The sequence below is a fragment of the Diabrotica virgifera genome, chromosome 2 (assembly GCF_917563875.1).
Source record: "Diabrotica virgifera virgifera chromosome 2, PGI_DIABVI_V3a".
NCBI classification, from domain to species: domain Eukaryota; kingdom Metazoa; phylum Arthropoda; class Insecta; order Coleoptera; family Chrysomelidae; genus Diabrotica; species Diabrotica virgifera.
Window position 1 is genome coordinate 198084713 of NC_065444.1, and position 26076 is coordinate 198110788.

General features: G+C 33.0%; 1 protein-coding gene across 4 annotated transcripts in view; it reads left to right on the forward strand.

Annotated features, from left to right (window-relative positions):
- The window catches only part of LOC114328098 (arginine-glutamic acid dipeptide repeats protein), a 220902-nt gene that overhangs the window by 54370 nt on the left and 140456 nt on the right, over positions 1-26076 (forward strand). For 3 of the 4 annotated variants that reach the window (XM_028276867.2, XM_050644135.1, XM_028276869.2), the window contains exon 2: positions 7937-8025. In XM_028276867.2, coding sequence (XP_028132668.2) covers positions 7966-8025 — 60 coding nt within the window. In that variant the 5' untranslated portion in view covers positions 7937-7965. The remainder of the gene's footprint in view (positions 1-7936; positions 8026-26076) is intronic. The other variant, XM_050644134.1, reaches the window with a different exon arrangement.

Genomic DNA, 26076 nt, shown 5'->3' on the forward strand with positions numbered 1-26076 from the left:
TTCTGAAAATATCATGGGCAGAACACGTCACAAACAGAGATTCTGAGAAATATGAATAAAGAAATGGAAGTCTTAAATACAATCAAAACCAGGAAATTGGAATATCTCTGACATATAACAAGTGGAGAGAAATACAACTTGCTCTAACTCATTATGCACAGGGCACTTTTTACCAGTAGGCCCGTGAGGCACCTGCCTCAGGCCCGCATTTTAATAGGGCCCGGAAAAATCACTAAAAAGTTTTTATTGCAATAACAAAATAAATTTTCAAAATTCTTTCATTTTACGAACAGGAAATAATAAATGATGACTCCACTGTTTTTCAAACGACTTCGCCTGTCACAAATACATCTCCGTCATCTCCTAGAGAAAACGACAATGTCAACTCTTTTCCTAGCGATATAGGGGATTGGCCAAAACATTTAAATAAATTGAAATTTCACCAATATTTTATAAATATTCGACCGAATCAATATATTGATAAAATTAGTGAATGTGTTACACAACTGGATAATAATAAAACCAGACATTTGCAAAATGCGATTTTTCATAAAATGAAAGCTAATGGGGAAAAATTCTTCGCGAGTGGTTAGTGTACATTCCGAAATGTAGCCCTGTTTATTGTTACTTTTGTAAACTGATTTCCACGAAAATTATTGTTCTTCTAACTTTCGATGGGTATAATGACTGGAAAATATCAATAGGACAGTTATTCAACATGAGCGATCTCCTGAACATATTTCATCAATTGGTACGTTAGTCAAGAGAAGTAGTACTTACCTACAGCAGGACTAATTGTAACATTATTGGAAAAAGTTATTTAGAAGAAAAGGAACATTGGAGAAACGTTCTTCAACAAATAATATCTACATATCATTAAATTTTTGTCCAAGAACGGTCTATCCTTTTATGGTTCGACAATTAAATTATTTACAATAGGAAATGACATAATACCTACAGTGTGACGCATTTAAGATGAAGACAGCCCTATATTTTGGTTATCAAAATAAATACAGGATTTGAAGTTTTTGCATAGTTAGACAGGTTAGACAGGTTGAATGTTCACATTTTTTAAGATACTCAGCTGAAATTTAAATGTTAAACGCAGCCTACTCCGACTCCTCAAACAGGGTAAATTTTCGATATTTTGCTTCGCGTTAGAGATATCGGAAACAATTATTTGAAAACGTTGTTTATTACAAATATTATTCTAACCCCACATAACAAATTTCATGGCAAAATTCGTACTTTTAGTTTTTTCATTATTTGCAGTCAGCTAAAACTTTTAATTGGCTGGTCCGAGATGCATCTCGGGACAGCTGTCGGACCAGCTGGGGAAGAATTTTAGGGTCCTGACTACAAATACTGAAAAAACTATCAGTGCGAATTTTGTCGTACAATTTGGTATGTGGGGTTATTTTTTTATATGTGAACATCGGAAAAATTGATTTGAAAGATAATTACGACTTGTTTATTATACCATGAAACATAATTTTACAATTAAAGTAGGTACTCATTTCTTTTTAAAAAAAAAATTATCGTTGCAAGACAAACACATGAAATTTGTCACAGAGTGAGCAACACAAAGTTTTTACACACAATACAGTTTTGCCGGGACTTACAATTCAGGATATAAAATTTTTACCATTTGCAGTTTGCACCATACACTCATTTTTCCAAAAAAAAACACGTAAACGCAAAGAGTTTTAAATGCTGTAATGGGTGGAATGTGTTTAGAATTTAATTTAATGCGAATAAAAAATGGACAAAAATAAAAAAAATATATTAAAAAAGATAGGTGAGAAAAACGAGATCTGGGGTGCAATCGGAATGGGACGTTTCATCGCCGCCGGTTCATCGCTGCCGTTTCGACGCCGCCGATTCACGATTCATCGCCAGTCCATTTCATCGCCGTCCGTTTCAACGCCAGTTAGTCAGTTGATTTTGTATTATGGGAGATAACCCGACATGACGTTAAATTCGGTTCAAAACTTATGTCAATTAAACAGATAAAAAATATTATTATATTTACTGTTCTATTTCTACTTCCCCTAAATTTTATACTAAATATGTAGTACTAAATTTGTAGTGTTAAATGGCCTTTGTAGACATAATATCGTCGGCTTACAAGCGAAACACACTAAGTCAAAAAACATAGTTTTGAGATAATCGTGTTTTAAATTTTTTTAAAAACAATTTGATAAATTTTCACATTTAAAACTTTTATTCGTTGTTTTTTAATTATACGAATGTTTTCATAAAGTATTAATAATGATTACTGACTAGGAGAAGTAAATTATATATTATCAAATTACTAATTTTTGTTAAATTTTAGATTTGAATACGTTGACTTAATGTTTTTTACATGTAGCATTTAAATTAGTGTGTTTTGCTTGTTTAATTTTGCTGTGAAATTATGACTTACATATATTTTTTTATTTACTTACTGTCGTACGATTATTGCAGGATTCGTTCACATTGTAAATAATACAATAATTTTTGCTTATATAAGTAATTTACTTTTTTCATGTAAATTTTCACAAAACAAGAACATTAGTATAATACAAAAAACAGGTTTAACGAAACAAAACGTGTATGCTTTTCAAAACAGGGAAGCTTTCAATGTGTTTTTTAGCTCTTATTCTCGTTTCCTCTGAAGTTTTATTGCCAGGAATCTTACGGCCCCTTCTATCTATTCCACTATATTCACCGCTTTCATTCTGCTGTTTAAAGGCGTTAATTATAGGCATATTGGAAATAGACAATGTTTTACAAAAAAATTTCTGACACACTTGAATTTTCTTTCCCATTCTTGTAAAAAAGTAGGATTTTGCGTTGGATCGCATTTTGCTATTTTCTCCTTTTCTCGGCCTGCGACTCTTTACTTCATTTGAAAGCACATTCAATAATGTAAAATCTTTCTGTCTTTGAAATGACAACATCGCATAAGTTTGGCAAAGCAACTTACGGTTCTCCTCAGAAAAGTTATTTTGGCACTTAAATCGACATTTAGAGCAATCAACCGTCTTCGGAATTTTAGGAGCTTGCATTCTACCAGTGGTACTTTTTTAGGGTTTTCCTTCAATTCGTTTGCTTTTTTCAACATGTCTTTTCCACACAGATGGTCTTGGGGTGTTCCATCGGCTTCTTTTAGGTCCTACTTGACTATTTTCGTTTAAATTTGTTTTTTCATCGGCTGCTGTAAACTTATCTTCACTGGTATCTGAATTATCACTTTCATTATCTGAAGAAATATAGTCTGTATCCTCCATACATTCATCAGAATCCTGGTCACTTATTTGAGGAGGATCCGACTGACTATCTTGACGAAAGTTATCTGGATTTAGGCTGACGTCTTTGTCTACCGCTGTATCTAGTTCGACAGAAAATGACGTCAAAGTTGGCTCAGGTTGGATTGGTTGATATATGTCTGTAACAAAATGTATCCAGTGAGTACAATTAATTCATTAGCTATTTGATTAAGTATAGTAAAAATCAGAAGAAATCAAAAGACGAGTTGACTGGTATGGGCGGCATTTGGCAAACTAAGCTACGTCCTTAAAAACAAAAGATATACACAACATCTTAAGACCAAGGTATACAATCAATGCATACTCCCTGTTGTCACTTACGGTTCCCAAACGTGGACGTTTACGAAAGCAAACATGGACAAGATCATAAAAACGCAAAGAGCAATGGAAAGGCAAATGTTGCACATACGACTAATGGATAAAAAGAGAAACGAGTAGATAAGAGAGAAATCCAAAGTTAGGGATGCTAGACAAGAAGTTGCAAAATTGAAATGGAGATTTGTCGGACAAACTAAGGCAAAAAGAAGACCGATGGAACAAAATTCTCATAAATTGGAGACAGTGGGAATATAAACGAAGCAGAGGAAGGTCACAAATCAGATGGGCAGATTATGTCAGAAGCACGCGGGCTCTAGGTGGATAACTGTAGCGACGGACAGAGAAGAGTGGAAAAGGATTGGGGAGGCCTATGTCCAAAGATGGACCGAAGAAGACTAATTAGATAGATAGGTAAAAATCATTAATAATAATAAAGATCTATAAAAACCGTTATAGCTTTTTGGTTAAAATTATATTCCTTGTACTTTATCATAAAATTGGTTGGTATTCAAATACACAGTAACTACATTAATTGCTTACCTGAAATCTCTTTCTCGACAACTGGAGTCAAAGTTGCATAGATCTCTGTGGCGGCAACAATGAATGATATTGGAAACCCTGAGGATGCCTCTTTTTCTAAAATAGAAACAGAGGTTTTACCGTTTGTAAAGTTCTTAAAAACTGGGTGTATAATGTTAAGTTACATGCACTATTTTTTATAAAAAAAACTTTTGACTGAAAAAAATATTATCAATAGATTAATAAGTAGGTCTAAATAATTCTAACCTTGTCCAATTACACTCTCTATAAAAGATGATCCCAATTTTGTATTGGTCGTGTCACTCAGTGGAGATCGAGAAATTGGATCTGTCACATATTCTAAAAAAAAAATAAAATAATTTGTTGATATAATTAATAACAAAATAAAAGTATACAAGTTCTACTAAGTTATGACATACGATTTATTTTATAAATTGTAAACGACTTGTAAAAATCCATTCATAACTAACCCAATTTTGCAATGGAAAAGGTATCTATTTGATTTAACAAAACGATAACAAAAGAATTAGATATTGATAAACTCTAGACTCTAGCTAGACTGTAGATAATTCAAAAAACATTTTAAACATTATACTGTTAGTATATTACTTACCCTTTTTTAGCATGTTCAGTATTTTATCAGCACGTCTCATTTCTCTTACAGGAATAATTAATAAATACACACAAATTGTCAAAACCGTTAACGAACTAATCATGCGAAACACTGAAATTAAACTGACAAAACGTATGCAATATACCCAAACAAATAATTAATCTGTTACAAGATTGGACAAGTCGCTCTGCGTAAGCCAGTCGGTAGGTTCATTCGTAGTCAAGTGAAATACATTAAGTCACTTAATGTGTTTTTCCTGAAGCAAATATAATTTTCGTGACTTAGTGAGAAACATAAAAATAATAAAAATAACAGTTTTTGTTATTGTATGGCTTAGGCTAAGGCTCCACGGGCGACAAATTTACGCTAGCAGTAGCCGTAAAACGAACTTAAGGTTCCGCGGAACGGAATAGGAATAGCCGAACTGAACCGACTACGCACAAGTCCTGTAGTCGGTTCAGTTCGGCTATTCCTATTCCGTTCCACGGAACCTTAAGTTCGTTTTACGGCTACTGCTAGCGTAAATTTGTCGCCCGTGGAGCCTTAGCCTTAGTGAGTTTAACCAGTCTAAAGAGTAAAAAAAATACAATAAAATGCTGCATATAACCCAAAAGTGAAAAAATTGACTTAGTGTGTTTCGCTTGTAAGCCGACGATATGTTCAAATTTATGTAGTGTTATGTAGGGTTAGGTTAGGTTAGGTCATTTCCTAGAATTCCTAATTAATATAAATAATAAATGTAACTGTCGAAAATTGGTCGGAAATTCGGAAATGAATCAGTTAGCGATTAACTGACTGGCGATGAATCGGCCTTCGATGAATCGGCAGGCGATGAATCCTCCGGCGATGAATTGGCGGCGATGAACTGGCGGCGATGAAACGTCCTAGACCCGGGTGCAATTGCACCCCGCACCGCCTTACGAGGGTTAAAAAAGTTATTATTGTTATTAAATCATATTTAGGGGCCCGAAAATTGTGTAGTACCTCGGGCCTGATTTAAAGAAAAATAGGCTTTGATTATGCAGGGAAAGATCCAAGAAAAAAGAAGCATATGGAGACGTAGAATATCATGGTTGCGCAATCTGACAGAATGGTACGGATGTACATCAAATGAACTTTTCAGAACAGTCGTCTCTAAAGTCCGAATAGCTATGATGATTGCCGACCTCCGTCGCGGAGATGGCACTTGAAGAAGATAGATGTGGTGTTATTCACGATTTTAAGAATTTCATGGATGGATCGTGTAGCTAATGTTGAAATCCAACGTGGAATGGACAAGGAGTGCGAGATTATTAACACAAGCAAAGAGTGCAAATTATAATATCTTGGCCGTGTTATGAGAAATTATATGGCTTATTGCAACTCATTCTTCAGGGCAAGGTATTTGGAAAGAGAGGACCAGGGCGAATATTATCTTTGCTTCAAAACCTGATAAAGTAATTCAATACGCCTACAACCGGATTATAGTTCAGACAAATAAGGAAAAAAAATAGCCTGTTGGTGACACAACCCCCTCCAGGCCGAAACCAAATTTTTTGAGTAATAGGGACATCTATAATAATAACCTATATATTTCCTGCAGCCAATTTTGATGATATACATAGTTATAAACAAATGAAGATCAAAAAACGGTAAATTATTGCTTTTTTCGTCTATTACTAAGAAAATAGGCATTTTAAACAAATTTGAGAGTAAGAAACTCATAAACGGTATAAAAAACTTCAATATGGCGTTTGCTTAATATGTCTATCCTTATTGGTTGCTTAGAAAATTGCAAAATAGATCATAAATTTTGAGTTTTTATAAATATTTAAAACTTATGTAAAAATTAACTTAGAACCTTCTTATTACACGAAATGCTGAGCCTTATGGTGCTTAATTCATACCCTAAATTTCGAAGAAATTGGTCAAATAGTTTAAAAGTTATTTAATTTGTTTATCCCAAATTTATTTTTTTTTGCAACACTGTAAGTCAGAAAATGATGAAGCTACAGTAATACTTTGGATAGTTTATGGAAGAAGGAAATTTACAGTATTAATTTAATTAAAAAAAAAATACAAAAAATAATTATAAATATTGCAAAATTATTTTGCAAAAACATGTGAATTAAATAAATGGGGGGGCTAACTTTGTCCCTAATTGTCCTAGGACAGTTGTTTTTCTTTCTAAATGTGTATAAAAATTCAGTCTTTCTAAATATGAAAAAATAATTTTTCTACAGGTAACGGTTAAAAAGTTATTCTAATTGTTTATAAGTAAGCAAAAAATCGACATGTTTTTTCAAAATAATTTTACACTTTTTAAAATTATTTTTTGTCATTTATTTTTAATAATGGTAATAGTTTAAATGTTCTTCTTTCATAAACTGTCCGAAGTATGATTGTAGCCTCATAATTTTCTGACTTGTGGTGTTGCAAAAAAAATGAATTTGGGATAAACAAATTAAATAACTTTTAAACTATTTGACCAATTGCTTTGAAATTTAAAATATAATTTAAGTACAAGAAGTATCAGCATTCCGTGTAATAAGAAGGTTTTTTTACATAAGTTATGAATATTTTTAAAAACTCAAAATTTATGATTTATTTTACAATTTTCTAAGCAACCAATAAGGATGGACATATTCAGCGAACGCCATATTGAAGTTTTTTATACGATTTATGAGTTTCTTACACTCAAATGTGTTTAAAGTGCTTAACTTTTTGGTAATAGACGAAAAAAGCGAAAATTTAGCGTTTTTTGATCTTCATTTGTTCATAACTATGTATATCATCAAAATCGGCTGCAGGAAACATATAGATTAATAATATAGATGTCCATACTACTCAAAAAATTTGGTTTCGGCCTGGAGGGGGATGTGTCACGAGAAAAATCTTATTTCTCTGGACTATTATTCCGAATAGCTGCAAGAAAAGTTAGGATAGCCATACTGATCGCCGACATCCGGAACGGATAGGTAGAGTAATAAGAAGAATGGAAGTTTTACTATTAATTTTATATGTTATGCATATGTTTTAGCTACTTAATGATGATTTATTGTTCTGTATAATTTTTTACATACTAAGACTAGATCTTTAAAAAAAGACAGACTTACAAAAACTTTTCTAGGTCTATATTGCCTAGCCAGACATTAACATACTCTTTTGTTTTCAGATTACTGACTGCTTAGCAGGCGTTAAAGAATGGCTACTACTCAAGGCGAAATCAGGGTGGGTCCTGGAAACCAGGTAAAAGATATTTATGTACGTTGATACTAAAAATCACGGTAACAAAATCTAAATTTTTTGCATCTTGGATTATCGTATTTAGAAAGAAAGAAGTAGCGGGTTAAAAGTACATTGAAACTTTCTTGTTTTATGTGAAGATGGCATTTTTAGTAATTAGGAGCAAAATGGTACAACGTGGTGGAAATACCTATTCCCGATCTATTTAGGTCTTGTGTAGGTACACTTTACCCTCTATGATTAACCCTTTTCTTGGCAAACCGATATAAAAATGTGACTGTGTTTTCTTTCTATTAATGCCCTTCTAGAATTATTTAAAAATTTATGAAATAAATATTTCACCTTTAATTTATTCTTAAGTACCAAATTTGAAGTTGTTACATTGCCAAGAATACCATAGCCCTTATTATCATTGATGGTCCATGCATTTTCTAAGGTTTGAACCGATTTCTCAGAACAAAGTTGAAATTTCTTTTATCTGAGTTCATGGGAGTGATCTCGCGTCACAACACCCCTTCCCCCATTAAATTTTAGGAAATAAAATTCTTCAAATATAAAAAAAGTTTTTAAGGGGAGAGGATGGTTTGAAATATTTAATTTTTTTTTATTATTTCAAATAAAAGTGCATACTTTCAAGAATACTCTCTGAAAACTTCAAAATAATCTCATACCCCCCCTTAAAATAGAATTATTTGTTTATAAAATATATTTATTATATTCTAAAATAAAATCCTTTTAATTTAGGTAACTCCTTATTTGTGACGATATGCGTAAAAACAGTTTCCTTTGCCAGTCAGACAAAGTCGCCTACCCTTTCACATTTTGTGCACTGAAAGAAAGTAGTGCCTGACTTACAAAACATAGAAATAATTTTGTCTACCCCTTTTTTTTAACCTGTCTATCTACAAAACAAATAAAATTGCATAAAAATATTGCAAAGATAAAAAAATCAAAAATATACATTGGGAAAAAAATATAACCGTAACTTGGCAATGTAACAAATTTGTTACAAATGTTTGACGACTTTTTTTGATAGTTTAATAAACAAAAAAACAACTAAAACGTACACGCTCTATTTATAGGATAATTGAGCAATATAGAACAATCACCAAACAAATAAAAAACACACTATTTTTTATAAAAAATTAAAAGTTTTTAAAAAGAGTGAAGAACCTTCTCTAAAATGCAACAGGTGACAGATGGCATCAATTAGAAGTTGTCAGAAATCAGTAATAATAAAAAATAAGTTGATTATTGCCATAAACGGACAGTTTTATGTTATTTGTACAAAATGTGAGTAACAAAATGCACCTCAAGTCACCTAGAACTCACCTAGGACCTAAAATGAAAATAGAAAATCTACGGTTTCATTTTGATTTAAATCTGTCTCCTGTCATCCCCCGATAGTACTATTTCTAGGTCTACCTGTTGTCAAGGAGGCTCTGCAGAAGACAAATTTATACCAACACGTCCGTAGTTTTTCGGTATAAAATAAACTATCTATATAGCCCAGTCGGGATAGCATTTGACCTTGCATTAGGAGCTGCCCCAAATTTTATCTTTCTAATCTTTAGTGAGGGTCAATTTTAGTATAAATTTAAAATCTCGACTGAATTCCACCGTTGCGTTAGCCGCCATCTTGATTTTAAACGAGAACCGTTTTTGCTCAATATCTCCGCCATTTTCAATTTTTTGACAAAAGTGTAGAAACTGAAATTGTTGAAAATGCGATTTTCTATAATTTCATTTATTATAATTTTTTTCGTGCGGTCGATATTTTCCGAGTTATGAGGGGAAAATAGTGACAGTTGTAGCATAATTATTGAATTATTGAATTATCTCGTTTATTATTAGTTTTACAACAAATATTTACCTATACAAAAATAAAGAGAATTAAATTTTGTACAATTTTCATGCCGTTCATTTTTTTGATAAAATCAATATTTAAGGTAGTACGTATGTGGTAAAGGTGCGAGCGTAAGACCTGATTGATTTTGTAGCAATTGTTTTTGTTCAATATCTCCGCCATTTTCAACTTTTCAACAAAAAGTGTAAGAACTGAAATTGTTGCAATTACGATTTACTACAATTTTTCGAGAGAACCAGTGGCGGGTCTACAAGGGGGAAATGGGAAAATTCCCCCCAACAGGGCCCAAAATTTAAAAAAAAAATTGTTGAAACATCACGATATATTAGCTGACATAAAACTTAAAATATCGACAGACAAATTCAACCAATAAAACCCGCTAGTTAATAAAATTAAGTGAACTTAATGTATATTATAATGTCTTTTTATGTCTTTTATATATTTAGTTTGGTTGATGTTTCATTGGAAGTTTCAACAATTGTATAAAATATAATTCTCTTTATTTTTGTTTATGTACAATTATGTCGTAAAGTTAATAATAAATGAGACAATTCAATAATTATGCTTCCCCTCCGCTTCCATTATTTTCCCCCTTAACTCGGAGAATATTGATCGTATAAAAAATTGTGCCAAAGAAATTGTAGGAAATTGCATTTCTAACAACTTTCCTTCCCACCATTTATGTCGATAAGTTGAAAATGGCGGAGATATTAAGCAACAACAGTTCTCATTTAAAATCAATATGGCGGCTAATGCAACCGCGGAATTCAGTCGAGGTTTTAAATTTACACTACTATTGATCTCTCCTAAAGGATATAATTATAAAATTTGGGGCAGCTCGGATACAAAATTCAATTCAATAATTATGCTCCCCCCACAACTTTTTACTATTTTCCCATGTAACTCGGAAAATATCAACCGCATGAAAAAAATTGTTAAAAAGAAATTGTAGGTACAGTAAAATCTGCCATATCCGGATCAATGTGGCGACAGACCGATCCGGATATGAAAAGATCCGGATATCAAGACCACTACTTCTTTTACAGTCTCTGAAACGTTTTCTCATTCATACATTCCAGTAATCAACGCCGTCAATAACTTTAGTCGATAGACACGTTTTATAGTTTCTTCTTCTTAACGTGCCCTATCAAGTCCCCTTGACGTTGGCGATTAACATGGCGAAACTGTCTCTGTCTCGAGCTATTCTAAATAGGTGTTCTGCTTTCTTTATTCCTGTCCACTCCCGGATATTCTTCAACCAAGAGGCCTGCTTTCTACCAATTCCTCTGCGTCCTTCGATTTTACCCATCATCATAAGTTGAAGAATATTATACCGGTCTCCCCTTACTACGTGTCCAAAATAGGCCATCTTTCTATATTTGATGTTATCAAGCAGCTCACGGGTAGCATTTGCTCTCTTAAGGACTGCCACATTTGTCAGCATAGCCGTCCATGGTATTTTTAGAATACGTCTGTGCAGCCACATTTCAAAGGCCTCCAAACGGTTAATGGTGGATATTTTTAATGTCCATGCTTCGACACCATACAAGAGGACTGACCAAATGTAGCATTTAATCATGCGCTTTCGAAGTTGAAGTTGCAAGGTATCATTACAGAAGAATGACCTCATTTTTAAAAATGTCGTGCGGGCTATCTCGATTCTACATTTTATCTCTTTATCTGGATCTAGTTGTTCAGTAATATGGCAACCAAGATATTTAAAACTGGGTACTCTTTGAATCATATGACCATCAACATATAACCGTGAATCTTGATGGGCCAAACGGCTAAATACCATGTACTTTGTTTTTGAACAGTTTATATTTAGGCCAAACTCTCTTCCCACTCTGTCAATGGCATTTAAAAGGTGTTGTAATCCATTTATATCATCACTTAAAATAACTGTATCGTCTGCATATCTGATTGTATTTATCAGAATTCCATTAACCTTCACACCCCATTCCAAATTATGCAGCGCTTCCTTAAATATTCTATCTGAATACAAATTGAACAACAGTGGGGACAGTATACAACCCTGTCTGACGCCTCTTTGTATTTTGCATATTTCTGTTGATTTTCCATTTATGCAAGCTGTCGCTGTTTGACGCCAGTATAATTTTTCTATGATTCGTACATCTTGACTATCAACTCCTTTATCCTTTAGTATTTTAATTAATTTGTGATGTTGTACTCGATCAAAGGCCTTCTCATAGTCAATAAATACAGCAAAGACGTCTTTCCTTTGATCTCGGCATTTCTGCAATAACACATTTAGTGCAAAGAGTGCGTCCCGGGTTCCCAGTCCATTTCTGAAGCCAAATTGTGTTTCATCCTGGTCTTCTTCACATTTATCTCTGATTCTACTGTGGATGATACGTAGAAAGATTTTCAAGGTGTGGCTCATAAGGCTTATCATTCTATAGTCGCTACAGTTTTTCGGACGTTGTTTTTTTGGTAGGGTTATGAATTCGGACTTTAACCAATCTTCAGGGATATCACCAGTCGAATAAACATCATTGAAAAGTTTGACTAGTATTCCAATGTTTTCCTCATTTATGAGCTTTTAACATTTCTGTAGGTATGTTGTCGGGACCAACGGCTTTATTGTTTTTTGCCAATTTTATAGCATGTTGTATTTCTGATTTTAGTATTTCTGGTCCTTCACCTTCATCTAAAGTGTCCAGTTCTTCGGGTCTATCATCATTATACAGTTCATTTATATAATTATACCAGGTAGTTCGGATTTCGTGTTCGTCTATTATCATTTTTCCCGACGAATCGGTTATAGTATGTGGAGTTTTCTTATAATAAAGACCAGCTACTTCTCTAACTTTTTTAAACATATTAAACGTATCATGTTTTTCATTCAACTTTTCTAATTCCTTGCATTTATCCTCCATCCATTTTTCTTTAGCTACCTTTATTTTTTGTTTAATAAGTTTTTGTTTTTCTTTGTATTCTGTTTTGTTATCTTTCAGTTTTCTTCTCTGCTCCATCAATTCCAGGATTTCATCAGTCATCCATTGTATAGTTTCTATAATACATTATTTCGCCATCTTTTAGTTGTTCTTTTAGTGCGTTGTCCAACAGCAGGACTGCCTTTCTCGGTAGATTTCGGTAGATCCGGACGGCGCAGAACCGTCCGGATATGGGGAGGTCCGGATATGACAGGTCCGGATATGGCAGGTTGTACTGTAATTATATTTTGAACAATTTTAGTGGAAAATGGCGTAGATATTGAACAAAAACAATTGCTATAACATCAATCCCGTCTTACGCTCGCGCCATTACCGCATACGTACTACCTTAAATATTAATTTTAGCAAAAAAATGAAAGAGATCAAAATTGTGTACAATTTAATTCTCTTCATTTTTGTACAGGTACATATTTGTTGTAAAACTAATAATAAACGAGATAATTCAATAATTATGCTCCAACTGTCACTATTTTCCCCTCATAACTCGGAAAATATCGACCGCACGAAAAAATTATAATAAATGAAATTATAGAAATTCGTATTTTCAACAATTTCAGTTTTACACTTTTTGTCAAAAAATTGAAAATGGCGGAGATATTGAGCAAAAACAGTTCTCGTTTAAAATCAAGATGGCGGCTAACGCAACGGTGGAATTCCGTCGAGATTTTAAATTTATACTAATATTGACCCACCCTAAAGATTAGAAAAATAAAATTTGGGGCAGCTCCTAATGCAAGGTTAGGCCTGTTATTCGTCTAACCCGACTGGACTAATACCGCAGTATGGTTAGAACGCCCTCGTAACGGGGAATAAGTGAAATTAATGTCGACTCGATTCAAGTTCTCTGTTTAACCCAGGTATGACAATACCAAAAGGCACCGTCAGGAAAATATTCCAATTTACGGTCCAGACAACCTGTATGAATCGAGTCTTTGTACTCTAATACAGAGTATGGCATTAGTAAAATAGAAAATCTACGGTTTCGTTTTGATTTAAATTTGTCTCCTGCCATCCTCCAAAAGTACTATTTCTAGAGCCTCCTTGACAACGGGTAGACCTAGAAATAGTACTAACGGGGGATGGCAGGAGACAAATTTAAATCAAAACGAAACCGTAGATTTTCTATTTTACTAATACCATACTCTGTATTAGAGTACAAAGACTCGATTCGTACAGGTTCTGTGAACGTAAATTGGAATATTTTCCTAACGGTGCCTTTTGTTATTGTCATACCTTGGTTAAACAGAGAACTTGAATCGAGTCGTCATTCATTTCACTTAAAATGAAAATGTTACAAATTTGTTACATTGTCAAGAAGAGGGTTAAACATTACAAACAAAATCCTTATTTTCTAATTTGATCTGTTCACGGCAAAATATTTAGCCGATAAGGTCCCGAGTTCCGGATATCTCAAAGTTCCGAGTATCTCAAAAAAGTGTTACTTTTCTTGCATCTTCATTTTACATAAACTGCTGGTTTCACCTTGATACATCTGTCCTCCATGCCTAAGTTACTATATGGCCTGTAATTAACCCTCTGTGAAATGAAAAACATGTTTTTTCATAAAATTGTAATATTTTATTCGATATAGTCTTTTTTGGCTCAATACAATGATTCCAGCAAGATTCCAACTTCTTTATGCCATCCGAATAATGCAATTTACGAAACTCTGCAAAGTGGGCGTTTGTTTTGTCAATTATCTCTTCGTTTGAACTGAATGTTTTATTTACGAGCTATCACTTCAAATTTGAGCAAATCAGGAGAATAAGCCGGATGAGAAAGCAATTCGAAGCCTAACTATGCATTTTTGATATTGTCGTAAAGCTTTTGTGAGTCGGTGCATTGTCGAAAAAACATTTTTTTCTTCTGCATAGTGACCATAACCTTTCCGACTCATTGATCGACTCTTGGCCTGAGCACTTTTGCCGCTTTCAGTCCACTGAAGCTTAAAATGAATATAATTTTTTTTAAACATAAAAATTTGAGACGTAACAAAGAGAATGAGACCAAAAAACCCTTCCAAATATTGATAAAGCACCGTTACAGCCATTTGAAAATGGCCGTTTTTCTCACACGTATTAAATATTTTTATTGTTTATTTTAATAGTTATAAACAATTGAAAAAATGATCACTTTCGGGTTTAATTTGCAATAACTTTTTTGTTTATAAACATTTTTTAATTTAGAAAGTCTAATTTTAAAGAGGAAGTATTTTCAAGAAAGTGGTATGTTACACGTTTTCATCTACCATGCGTATTTTTTTCACTGTATTGAAATAAATGCAAAAAGTCGCTGTTTTTCCTTGATTGTTAATAAAAACCATGACATAGCCAGTAATTTTTCGATTTAAAATGCTTCGTGTTCTGGCATATTTCTGAAGAATCGAGAGAGAAGAAATATTCAAAAAGATGCATTATGCACTTCTATATGTAAAAAAATACTTGACTAGATAATAACGATAAAAAATGCTATGCCCTCGTCGATAAGTAGTCTGTTATCCACTTGAGATAAAAGCGTTTAGATAAAGCACTAAATAAAAATGCCATCTTCCCTGTTGTAAAATATGTTTATCCAACTTTGTAAATACTTCTGATGCTTGTACCTTATTATGAATAAAAAGCCATGTTTATAGCCGCCCATTTACAAATAAATACTTTACAAGTCGGTGAAGTAAATATAATTACAAAGGCGGCCACACACGTCATTGAAATTGTCAGGTTTTGGTAAGCTTATTGCAGAGATTCGTTAACTGGGAAGGGTAAGTTTAGATTTACATGACAAAACTAATTTATCTCTATAGTCTGGGCAGATTACCGGAAAATAGGCAATTTTTGGGAAAAGTTATTTACTTTAGAGAAATTTTAGAGAAAAATTGCAAAATACCTTTTTGTTCGCAATGATCCGAAAACAGCCTAAAATAATGTCTACCCGGGCCGAAAAAATTGATTTTTATAATTCTTTTTAATAAATGTAGCAACAACTCCGAAATTATGGCATTTAGGTATAGGGAATATAACATGAAAACTAATCAGTATTTTTTAAAGACTTGAAAACGTAAAAAATATATGCGGTGTTTCATTTGAAATAAGAAAGTTCATTAGATTTCCAGAGAAACGGAAGATCTGACAAAAATGCAATTACCACTATAATGTCGGCCGCATTAGAAGATCCCTACTCACCAAAGTCTATAAAAATCGTTCTAGCCGTTTCCGAGATAATTCAGGCTTTCCATACCTAAAAACTCACTCTGTACATTTTCTTCCTTACTTAAAAAAATTTCTTGTAACGTGTGTGGCCGCCAAACTTTATTTTGTAAGTAATTATGTAAATAATTAAACAGACATTTTCCTCAAAGTGACTGTTAACAAATAATTGCTTATAGACTTTGTCATCAGTAATAAATATTTGCTATCTTAATACTGGCTTATATTTTAGTGTCAATTTATAGCACACATTTGGTACTTTGTTATGTTAGTGAGAAATTGGTACTCTTTATTTATGGATTTTACAGTCAGTGATGTTGAAATTGCATTTTGATGATTATCTTATTTTTGATTATTTTTGATTTTGTTAAGTCTGATTTATTTGCGTATTTCAGAATACTGGTGGAATGTAATGGGTATAGCTACTGTAACCAACTCCAATTCAGTCGAATCCGGGACAAGGCTGAAAAATATATCTGAAATCCGGGACTTTTCAATGAAAATAGGGCCATTGTTTTGTTTTTTTCAGAAGACGATAATTAAAATACTTCTTCTTCTTCTCGTTGTCCTTATGCCCAATAAGAGCGTCGGACTTTGCTATGACCTACCTATCTTTTGCCCATTTCTTCCACGCCTTCCGGTCTCTTGCCATTTCCTTCATCTGTTGCACTGTTTTCCCTCTCTTGGTCCCGATTTCCTGGATTTGTTCCATCCACCCCTTTCTAGGTCTGTCCCTTCTTCCTTTCCCCTGTCTTTTCACATCTGTCACCTTCTTTACTAGTCTGTTCTCGTTCATTCTAGTTATATGTCCAAATCAATTAAGTTTTCTTTTTTCAATTTTTTTCTCTATTGGTTCCTGTCTTAGCACGTTTCTGATGTTTTTGTTCCTTTCCCTGTCCAGCTTCATCTTTCCAGCTATTTTTCTCAGCCACTTCATTTCTGCTGCATTTATGGCACTTTCATGTTTTTTATTTGTAACCCATATCTCGCTTGCATATAGAAGAGTTGGTACTGTGATTGTATTATATTCATGTATTTTTGTTTCCTGGCTGATTTCCCTTTTTCCCAGTATCGTATTATTAATCGCGTAATATATTCTCGTAGCTTTCTTTGTCCTATTTGCATTTTCTAAGTCTAACTTTCCGTCGTTCGATAAAAACTAAAATTAAATCAAAATACAGAAACTAAAAAAAGTCCACCGTTTTAGTTTTCGTAGAACTATAATACCACGATATAAAATGCATGCGTTTTGGATGTGGTCTTAGTATTAAACTCTAGAAATTGTCGACTTTTTTTTTGTCCCACCAATTCAATTAGATGTGAATTCTTAGAAGAATAACGTATTCAAAATAGAATTATTTTACCAAAACGTTGAAAATTCGGATGGCCCGGAAGCATCTAAACATTCCGTATATTATGTATTTGGAACGTAGGAGTTTTCTATTGGTTCTTTGCAGCACGCGGTCATATTTTAACCAAAGGCGGCGAGGCTCCAAACTCATATACGGAATGTTATTCGGTGCCAAATTCATATACGGAATGTTAAATATTCGAACACCGAAAAATATAAGTTATTATTAGAATCTGTTAAATGGAGATTGATTTTAAAATACTTGTTACTGTATTATTAATTAAAAATAAAACAATTTATAGTATTTGGAATGTTATTTGGTGTAAATTCATATGCGGAATGTTAAATATCCGTAGACCAAGAAATAGGACTTTTTATTAATCAGTTAAAGAAGACTGATTTTAAAATACCTATTTTGTTAATGTATTATTAAAGAAAAATAAGACAATGATTACCTATATGGAATGTTATTTGGTGTGAAATTCATAAATAAGATGGTATATATTTGAGAGAGATATTTCTTTATTTGACTAAGCTTTCGCTTTCTCAGAATTTTTAATGACTTGCACGTGTTGTTTAGAATAGAATAGAATAGAATACTTTATTGGTATAGCTTTACAGCTGCCATCATAAAGATGGATATACACGTCAGATATACAACACAATATAGTCACAGACACATAATCAAATACCTATACATACACTTAAATTTTAGATTTAACATAATGTACATTGATAAATATGAAAATTATTAATATTAGACAGAACTCATAACAGCAATCTAGTTGCTAAGTATTCTTCTACACTGTAGAATGCATGTTTACATAGTATACTTTTCACAACTCTTTTGAATTTCACCGGATGCAAAGATCTAACTTCATTTGGAAGATGATTATATAGCCTGACCCCCACATAATCTGTGGACTTCTCAAATTTGGATAGTTTGTGACCAACAGTAACAAACTGATTGGCATTCCTAGTTGAGTATGCATGTAAATCAGAATTTCTCTTGAATGAATGTAAATTATGCTTAATATACAATATGGATTTCAAGATATATATGGAAGGCAACGGTAAGATATTGTTATTAATGAAAACTTGCTTACAAGTATGCCCAAAAGGAATATTGAAGATAAGTCTAATAATTCTCTTCTGTTTAATAAACACTGTGTCTGATTTTGTGGAATTACCCCATAACGTAACATTATAAGTAAGGTGACAATAAACCAAAGAATAATATACATTAATGAGAGTTTTAATACTGAGTGTTCTCTTCAACTGTACTAAAGCATAGAATGAACAATTTAGTTTCTTATTAACATATTCAACGTGAACATCCCAACTCATAAACTGGTCCAAGAATACACCTAAAAATTTTATGTTTGGAATATTTACAATTTCAGGAATAGACACAACTGGCATATTTCGTTTGCATCTAAAATGTATATACGATGTTTTATCAATATTCAGTTGTAGCAAGTTTTGTGTACACCATGTTTGGAATAATCTGATAACCCTTGACACTCTATTTTGAAGCTCTACGTATGTATGTGCTGATACAATCACAGATGAGTCATCTGCGTACATTACAATGTGGTCATGAGTAATATGATCGGGTAGGTCATTGACAAAAATAAGAAAATAGCAGTGGTCCCAACACAGATCCCTGCGGCACTCCTACATCTACACTGAAGATGTCTGACCTTTCCTTGTTTAATTCAATATAGAATTTCCTCTCCAGAAGATATGAGTTCAATAAATTTAACATGTTACCTCTTATTCCGTGGACATACAATTTGTTAAGGACAAATTCAAATTTAAGACTGTCGAATGCTCTGGAAAGATCAAAGAAGATACCCACTACAAGAAGACCATCATCAAGGTGCCTATAGACAGATTCCATAAATACTTCAGTAGCCCCCTCTGTTGATCTTCCGGATCGAAAGCCATGCTGTTCTGAACACAGTGCATTATTTTTGTCCAAAAACTGTATGATCCTAGTGTAGTAAGCTCGTTCAAAAATTTTTGAAATTACATTTAACAAGGAAATAGGTCTATAATTATCAATACAAGTGTGATCGGATTTTTTATATACTGGAACAATTTTACTTAATTTTAGGTTTTCAGGAAATTCACCTGTGTTGTATACTAGGTTAATTAAATATGCCAGCGGTTCTGATATAACATCCTTGATGTGTTTGATCATTCTTGTGTTTAATTCATCATTTCCAAAAGAATGTTTATTTTTAAGACCACAAATAATATCAAGAACCTCATCAGATGTTACTGGAAAATAAACAAAACTGTCTATAGTCCACCTATGTGATAAAGTACAGTTTTGAGGGTTATTGTCAAGCCTATTTTTTAGTGCATTATTTCTGTCATTGAAATGGCATGCAAAATATTGAGCTAAATTTTTATCATCTGATATTAGTTTGTCTTCAATTTTGAGTTTAATTTTATTAGTACTTTGCTTTCTCCCTATAGTTTTATTTACTATACTCCACATAGTTTTTTGTTTATTATTACTACTTACAATTTGAAGATAATTGAATTCCCTTTTCTTTTCAGCAATAAGATTATTGTATTCCTTCTTGGTAGCTTTATACTCATTCCAGATGTTACTATTATTAGAGTTTTTAGCTTCATTAAATAGGTTTTTTAATTGTTTACTCCTAGCATATATGTCATGATCAACCCAACCTTTACTTTTATGCACGTCCTTACCTATTTTAGTATGTTTAATTCTTTAATAATACAAAAAAACTAATAAAGTCCTTTATAAAAGGTATATATTTAAAATCCCTAAAAAGGGCTACATCACAGAACCAGTTTTCGATTGGTTGACCAATCATCATCAGTGCATTCCTAAAATGAATATAACCTAATAAAATGATGCAAAGGTTTTAAAATTTTGACTACGGTTAGAAAAAATTGTAGGTTATACTCACGTGACCTTACCATGCTAACCACCAAAATATAATATTACAAATTTTATTTACATATATTACATAATTACAAACATTTTGGTGGTTAGCATGTAAGATCAGGTGAGTATAACCTACAACTCTTTTTAACCTTAGTCAAAATTTTAAAACCTGTGCACCATTTTATAAGGTTATATTCATTTTAGGAAAGCAATGATGATGATTGGTCAACCAATCGAAAACTAGTTCTGTGATGTAGTCATTTTTATGGATTTTAAATATAGACCTTTTATAAAGGACTTTATTCGTTTTTTATATTACGAGTATATGGTATACAGCCAACTACAGGAAAACCTTTTTCCTTGTGGATCTTTAATAATACGTTAACAATAATTTTTCTATTCTCATACTATAATATATCAATTATGATGTCACTACCTGTATCATAATGAACTTCATTATGATACAGATTTTTATTAAGATACAGATTTTTAACCAATAGAATCGCGATATGAGATTCGCGAAAAAAGGTGGCACACGCGCAGTAACCAATGGCGAGACAAATACATAGGCTTTGACAGTTCTCAATATGTAAACAAACTGTCAGACTGACAAACTACTTAATTTGTTTGCGTTACAAAATTAATAAATTCGAATATATTCTTTTTCTACGAGCGTGCAAAAATGTCTACTTTCGCGCACGCATTTTAGTTTAGAAAGTTTCACTTTTCCGCACGCGTGTTACTTTTCCGCACGCGGTTTTTACTTTTCCGCACGCGTGTTAATTTAGATATGTTAATATGGCCTTAAAGTAATTATAATACATGTAATAAACTAATATTTAGATATTATTTACTAATTTATTTCAAATATATCTTATTGTGTTCTGTTTTAATGAAATTAACGCCACAATTCGATGAAATAAAATTATTTTGACATAATATTCGAAAGTCAAATCGGTAGACAATAACAGTCGTTTTAAATTGTCGTCATGGAAACCAAGATCGTCGTCATGCTAACTAATTATATTGAAAGTTTGGTTTTGACAACCTTGTCAAAGAATTAATTTGTGTATTTATTTTCATATTAATTAAATTAATTGATTAAGATTTGGTAATTTTTTAAAGACTCTTAGAAAAAATACTGTTCCTAACTCTTGCAGAAAGTCTCTTTTCCGCACTCGACTGCTTGCCGAACTCCCGCTTCGCGTCGTTCGGCAAACTGCAGTCGCGTGCGGAAAAGAATGACTTTCTGCACTTGTTAGGAAAATAACTATTTTGTGAATGATCATAGAAAAAATCGTGTATACAACTTGCATTTAATTATCATTACGAAGCTCGTACTCTATACGAAACTCGCCGCCAGGCGGCTCGTTTCGTATCCCTTATACTCGCTTTATAATGACCATCATTAAATGCTCGTTGCATAATATACTATTAAAAACCAGTCTCATTTTAACTGGCTTTAATAAGAATCGTCTTTTTGTTCTATGAATATTTAACATAGGTACCGTATATGAATTTCGCACCAAATAACATTCCAAATACTATAATTGTTTTATTTTTATTTAATAATACAGTAACAAGTATTTTAAAATCAATCCCCTTTTAACAGACTCTAATAAAAACTTATATTTTTCGGTGTACGAATATTTAACATTCCGTATATGAATTTGGCACCGAATAACATTCCGTATATGCGTTTGGAACCTCGCCGCCTATTGGTTAAAATATGACCGCGTGCTGCAAAGAACCAATAGAAAACTCCTAGGTTCCAAATACATATACGGAATGTTTAGATGCGGCCCGGAAGACTTGTCCGGGACGCCGGGACACGACGTTGTATGTCGGACTAGTTGGTCACACTACGTATCTTCTTCTTTGGGTGCCGTCTTCTTAGCGAAGGTTGGCGATGACTTCTGCAAAGTCTTCTCTATTTTGGGCTTTTCGTATCCTGTCCATTCTTTGATGTTGCGCAGCCAGGTCATTTGTCGTCTACCCGGACCGCGTCTTCCTTCTATTTTCCCTTCCATAATAAGTTGAAGGAAGTTATACCTGTCGTGTCTAAATATGTGTCCAAGATAAGATGTTTTACGTCTCTAGGTATAGCCAATATTTTTGTAGTTGTCCATTTTTTGCTCCTCTTCTCCTTCGTAAGAATGTAGTGACGTCATGTAATTTGTTTAACTATTTCTATCCAATTATATCTCTCCTCCTTTGTGTGATATTTTTCTTCGAAGAATGACTATCCAATCATGTCGTTTATCATTTGGTCCGACCATGGTACTGGAGATCTTCCTCTGGATATTTTGCCCGCTACGTTGCCTTCAACCATCATTTGCTCTATGCCTTCTCTTCTTCTGGTTATATGTGCAAAACATCTCAGTATATTTTGGTTGATAGTTATGGGGAGTCTTGTTTTTATATTAAGTTCCATGATATGCGCAAAATTCTACGGTAGACCCACATTTCAAATGCCATTATACATAATTTCTGAAGCTTAGGTGGCGATAGGAAATACCATTCCTCGAACAAGGCGTAATTCTGTGTTTTTTCGTTTTTTTTTTTTTGTGATGTCAGTGTTCTTCCATATTTTGCGTCAATGGAGCTCGTCTTCGCGTCCTCCACTGTTAGTAATAAAGGAGCCTAAATAATTAAATCAGTAACCTGCCATGTTTTTAATCTCTGCTTGGTTGTTTCTGATTCTATCGATGATCATTGCTTTGATTTTCTATATATTTATTTTCAAACCATATTTCGTACTCAGCGTGCCTAGCCTATTTAAAATTTGTTCCAGTTCTTGTAATCTGTTACAGTTTTTTGTAATAAATAGGTTAGATTAGCGGTTCTCAAACTTTTTGAGTCATGTACCACCTACAGTTTTTTTTTATTATTTTTGGTACCACATATACAGGGTGTAACAAAAATACAGGTCATAAATTAAATCACATATTCTGGAACCAAAAAAAGTTCGATTGAACCTAACTTACCCTAGTACAAATATGCACACAAAAAAAGTTACAGCCCTCTTAAGTTACAAAATGAAAATCGATTTTTCCGATATATCGAAAACTATTGAAGATTTTTTAATGAAAATGAATATGTGGCATTACTATGGCAGGAAATTATAGTGAAATTTGTGCACCCATAAAAATTTTATGGGGGTTTTGTTCCTTTAAACCCCCCCCCCCCCCCCCCAAACTTTTATGTACGTTCCAATTCAATTATTATTGTAGTACCGTTAGTTAAACACAATGTTTTTGAAACTTTTTTGCCTCTTAGTATTTTTTCGATAAACCAGTTTTAATCAAGATGCGACTTCTTTTTTAATATGTTTACAAAACAATTTTATGGAGGTTTTGTGCCTTTAAACCCCCAAATGTTTGTGTACGTTCCAATTAAACTATTATTGCGGTACCATTAGTTGAACACCGTGTTTTTAAAAATTTTTTGCCTCTTAGTATTTTTCCGATAAGGCACCTTTTATCGAGATGTGGCTTCTTTTTTAACATGGTTAAAAATATACCTCAATCTCTAATTTACAAATAAATTTTCATATTATTATCGGCTCTCTATATAATAATCATACTTAACAGTATACAAATAATAATATGTGGTGGATTTGACAAATATTCAAAATATCTCGATAAAAACTAGCTTTTCGAAAAATTACTAAGAGACAAAAAGTTTTAAAAATATTGTGTTTAACTAATGGTGCCACAATGATACTTTAATTGGAACGTACACAAAAGTTTGGGGGGGGGGGGGCTTTAAAGGAACAAAACCCCCATAAAATTTCACTATATATTTTTTTAAGATTTTCATATGTCTGTTTTCAATAAGAAAACTCAAATAGTTTTCGATATATTGGAAAAAATCGATTTTTATTTTGTAACTTCAAAGGGTTGTAACTTTTCTTTGTGCCCATTTGTACTAAGGTAAGTTAGGTTTAATCGAACTATTTTTGGTCCCAGAATATGTGATTTAATTTATGACCTGTATTTTTGTTACACCCTGTATTATAAGACTTACTAAGTACTACTATTTTAATTTTTTTTGTGTTTTTTTTTATACCACCGCAAGTAATGAAATGTACCACCAGTGGTACATGTACCACAGATTGAGAATCGCTGGGTTAGATGTTCTGGCGTACCCATTTCTCTAAGTATGTGCCACATTTTATCCCATGTTACGTTGTCGAAGGCCTTGGAGTAGTCAACAAAGCATAAAAATATGCTTCTATGTTAAACTCTCGAGATTTTTCGATAATTTGAGGAATATTAAGAATGCGTTTATCTTGTTTTTGCACCTGAGACGAATCCGAATTGTTCTTGGGGAATGTGTGGTAAGATAATTGATTTTAGTCTTTCATTGATGATGGTTAGAAGTACATACTTTGCTTGCGTGTGATATTAATGCTACTGTAAGATAATTACTGCAATCTGTTGGTGAACCTTTTTTATATAGGTATGGGAATAATGTCTCCCATTTCTTTGAGTGTTTCAGCTGTTATTCCATCTTCCCCTTCTGTTTTTCTGAATTTTACTTTTTTTATTGCCGCCTCAATTTCTGAGTTCAACATTTGAGTTTCTTTTTCATAACTTATTTTCACTGTATTATTATCTGGGTCGTTGTTAGAGAATAATATCTCGCCATATTGTTTCCACACCTCTGCGATACCGTCTGGGTTTGTTATGGTATTTCCACTATTATCTCTCTATGATTCGACAAATATTTCTTTGGAATTTATGATACCATATTATAACAAAGATGCTTTCTGTGCATTTATTACTAATTACCTTAAAAACTAGCCCAATTTAATAATATTTGGGATAAGTGACTCAGAGCAGTAATCTAGTCTCAAGTGAAAAGAACACTTGTAAACCATGTGGCTCGAACTCAGCGAATATTCTTTGTTATTGTCAATTCATCCACATTGTTTTGTTATAAGTAATAGGACCCATACACCTGCATTCATATTGCGCAAACTTTCGTTGCACAATGAATTATTAGTCGAATTGATTACCCTACACTACGAATTTTTGCACCAACTGCAGCTCCTGCGTTTCTCCAGTTTATGGTTATCTATAATACTAGAAACAGAAACTGCTTCAGATGTCTATGTTAAAAAACGAAAATGGGAGGATTCTATTATTCTAATAATGAAAGAACAATGAAAATGTGTCTTTGGCACGCAAATCTCCAAAGATCTTCACGTCAGCTCACGATTAGACTGTAAATACACGTGAATCGGCACCATCATCAGAGTTGGTAAATTTTTCTTAGTATATAACTTAGTACCTATCTCAATAAGCGCCGGACTCCACTTTGGATTTGTATCAGTTTGGATCAGCGCGATTTGTAGTCGCGCGATTGTTTTGTCGCGAAGATTGAACACATTGTTTCAAATAGAAGTCAATCCATTTACGCCTAAATAATCGTGGATTGACTTGTATTTGAAACAATGTATTCAATCTTCGCGACAAAACAATCGCGCGACTAGAAATTCGCAAGTGGAGTCTGGCGCTTACAGAGTAGTGAGGACGCAACATAACCTTGTCATATATGTTGCTATGAATATTGTTTTCTTATGATTCAAAAATAGAAATGGGTGGCTATATCTCGTGCTATCAAAAGTAGTTTTCTGTTAATGAAAACAAATAAAAGTTTATCCGTTATTGTTTTATCCTATGAGCTAGTGAACAATTTCCCCAAGACCACTCATCAGTGTAAAACCGTGGAAT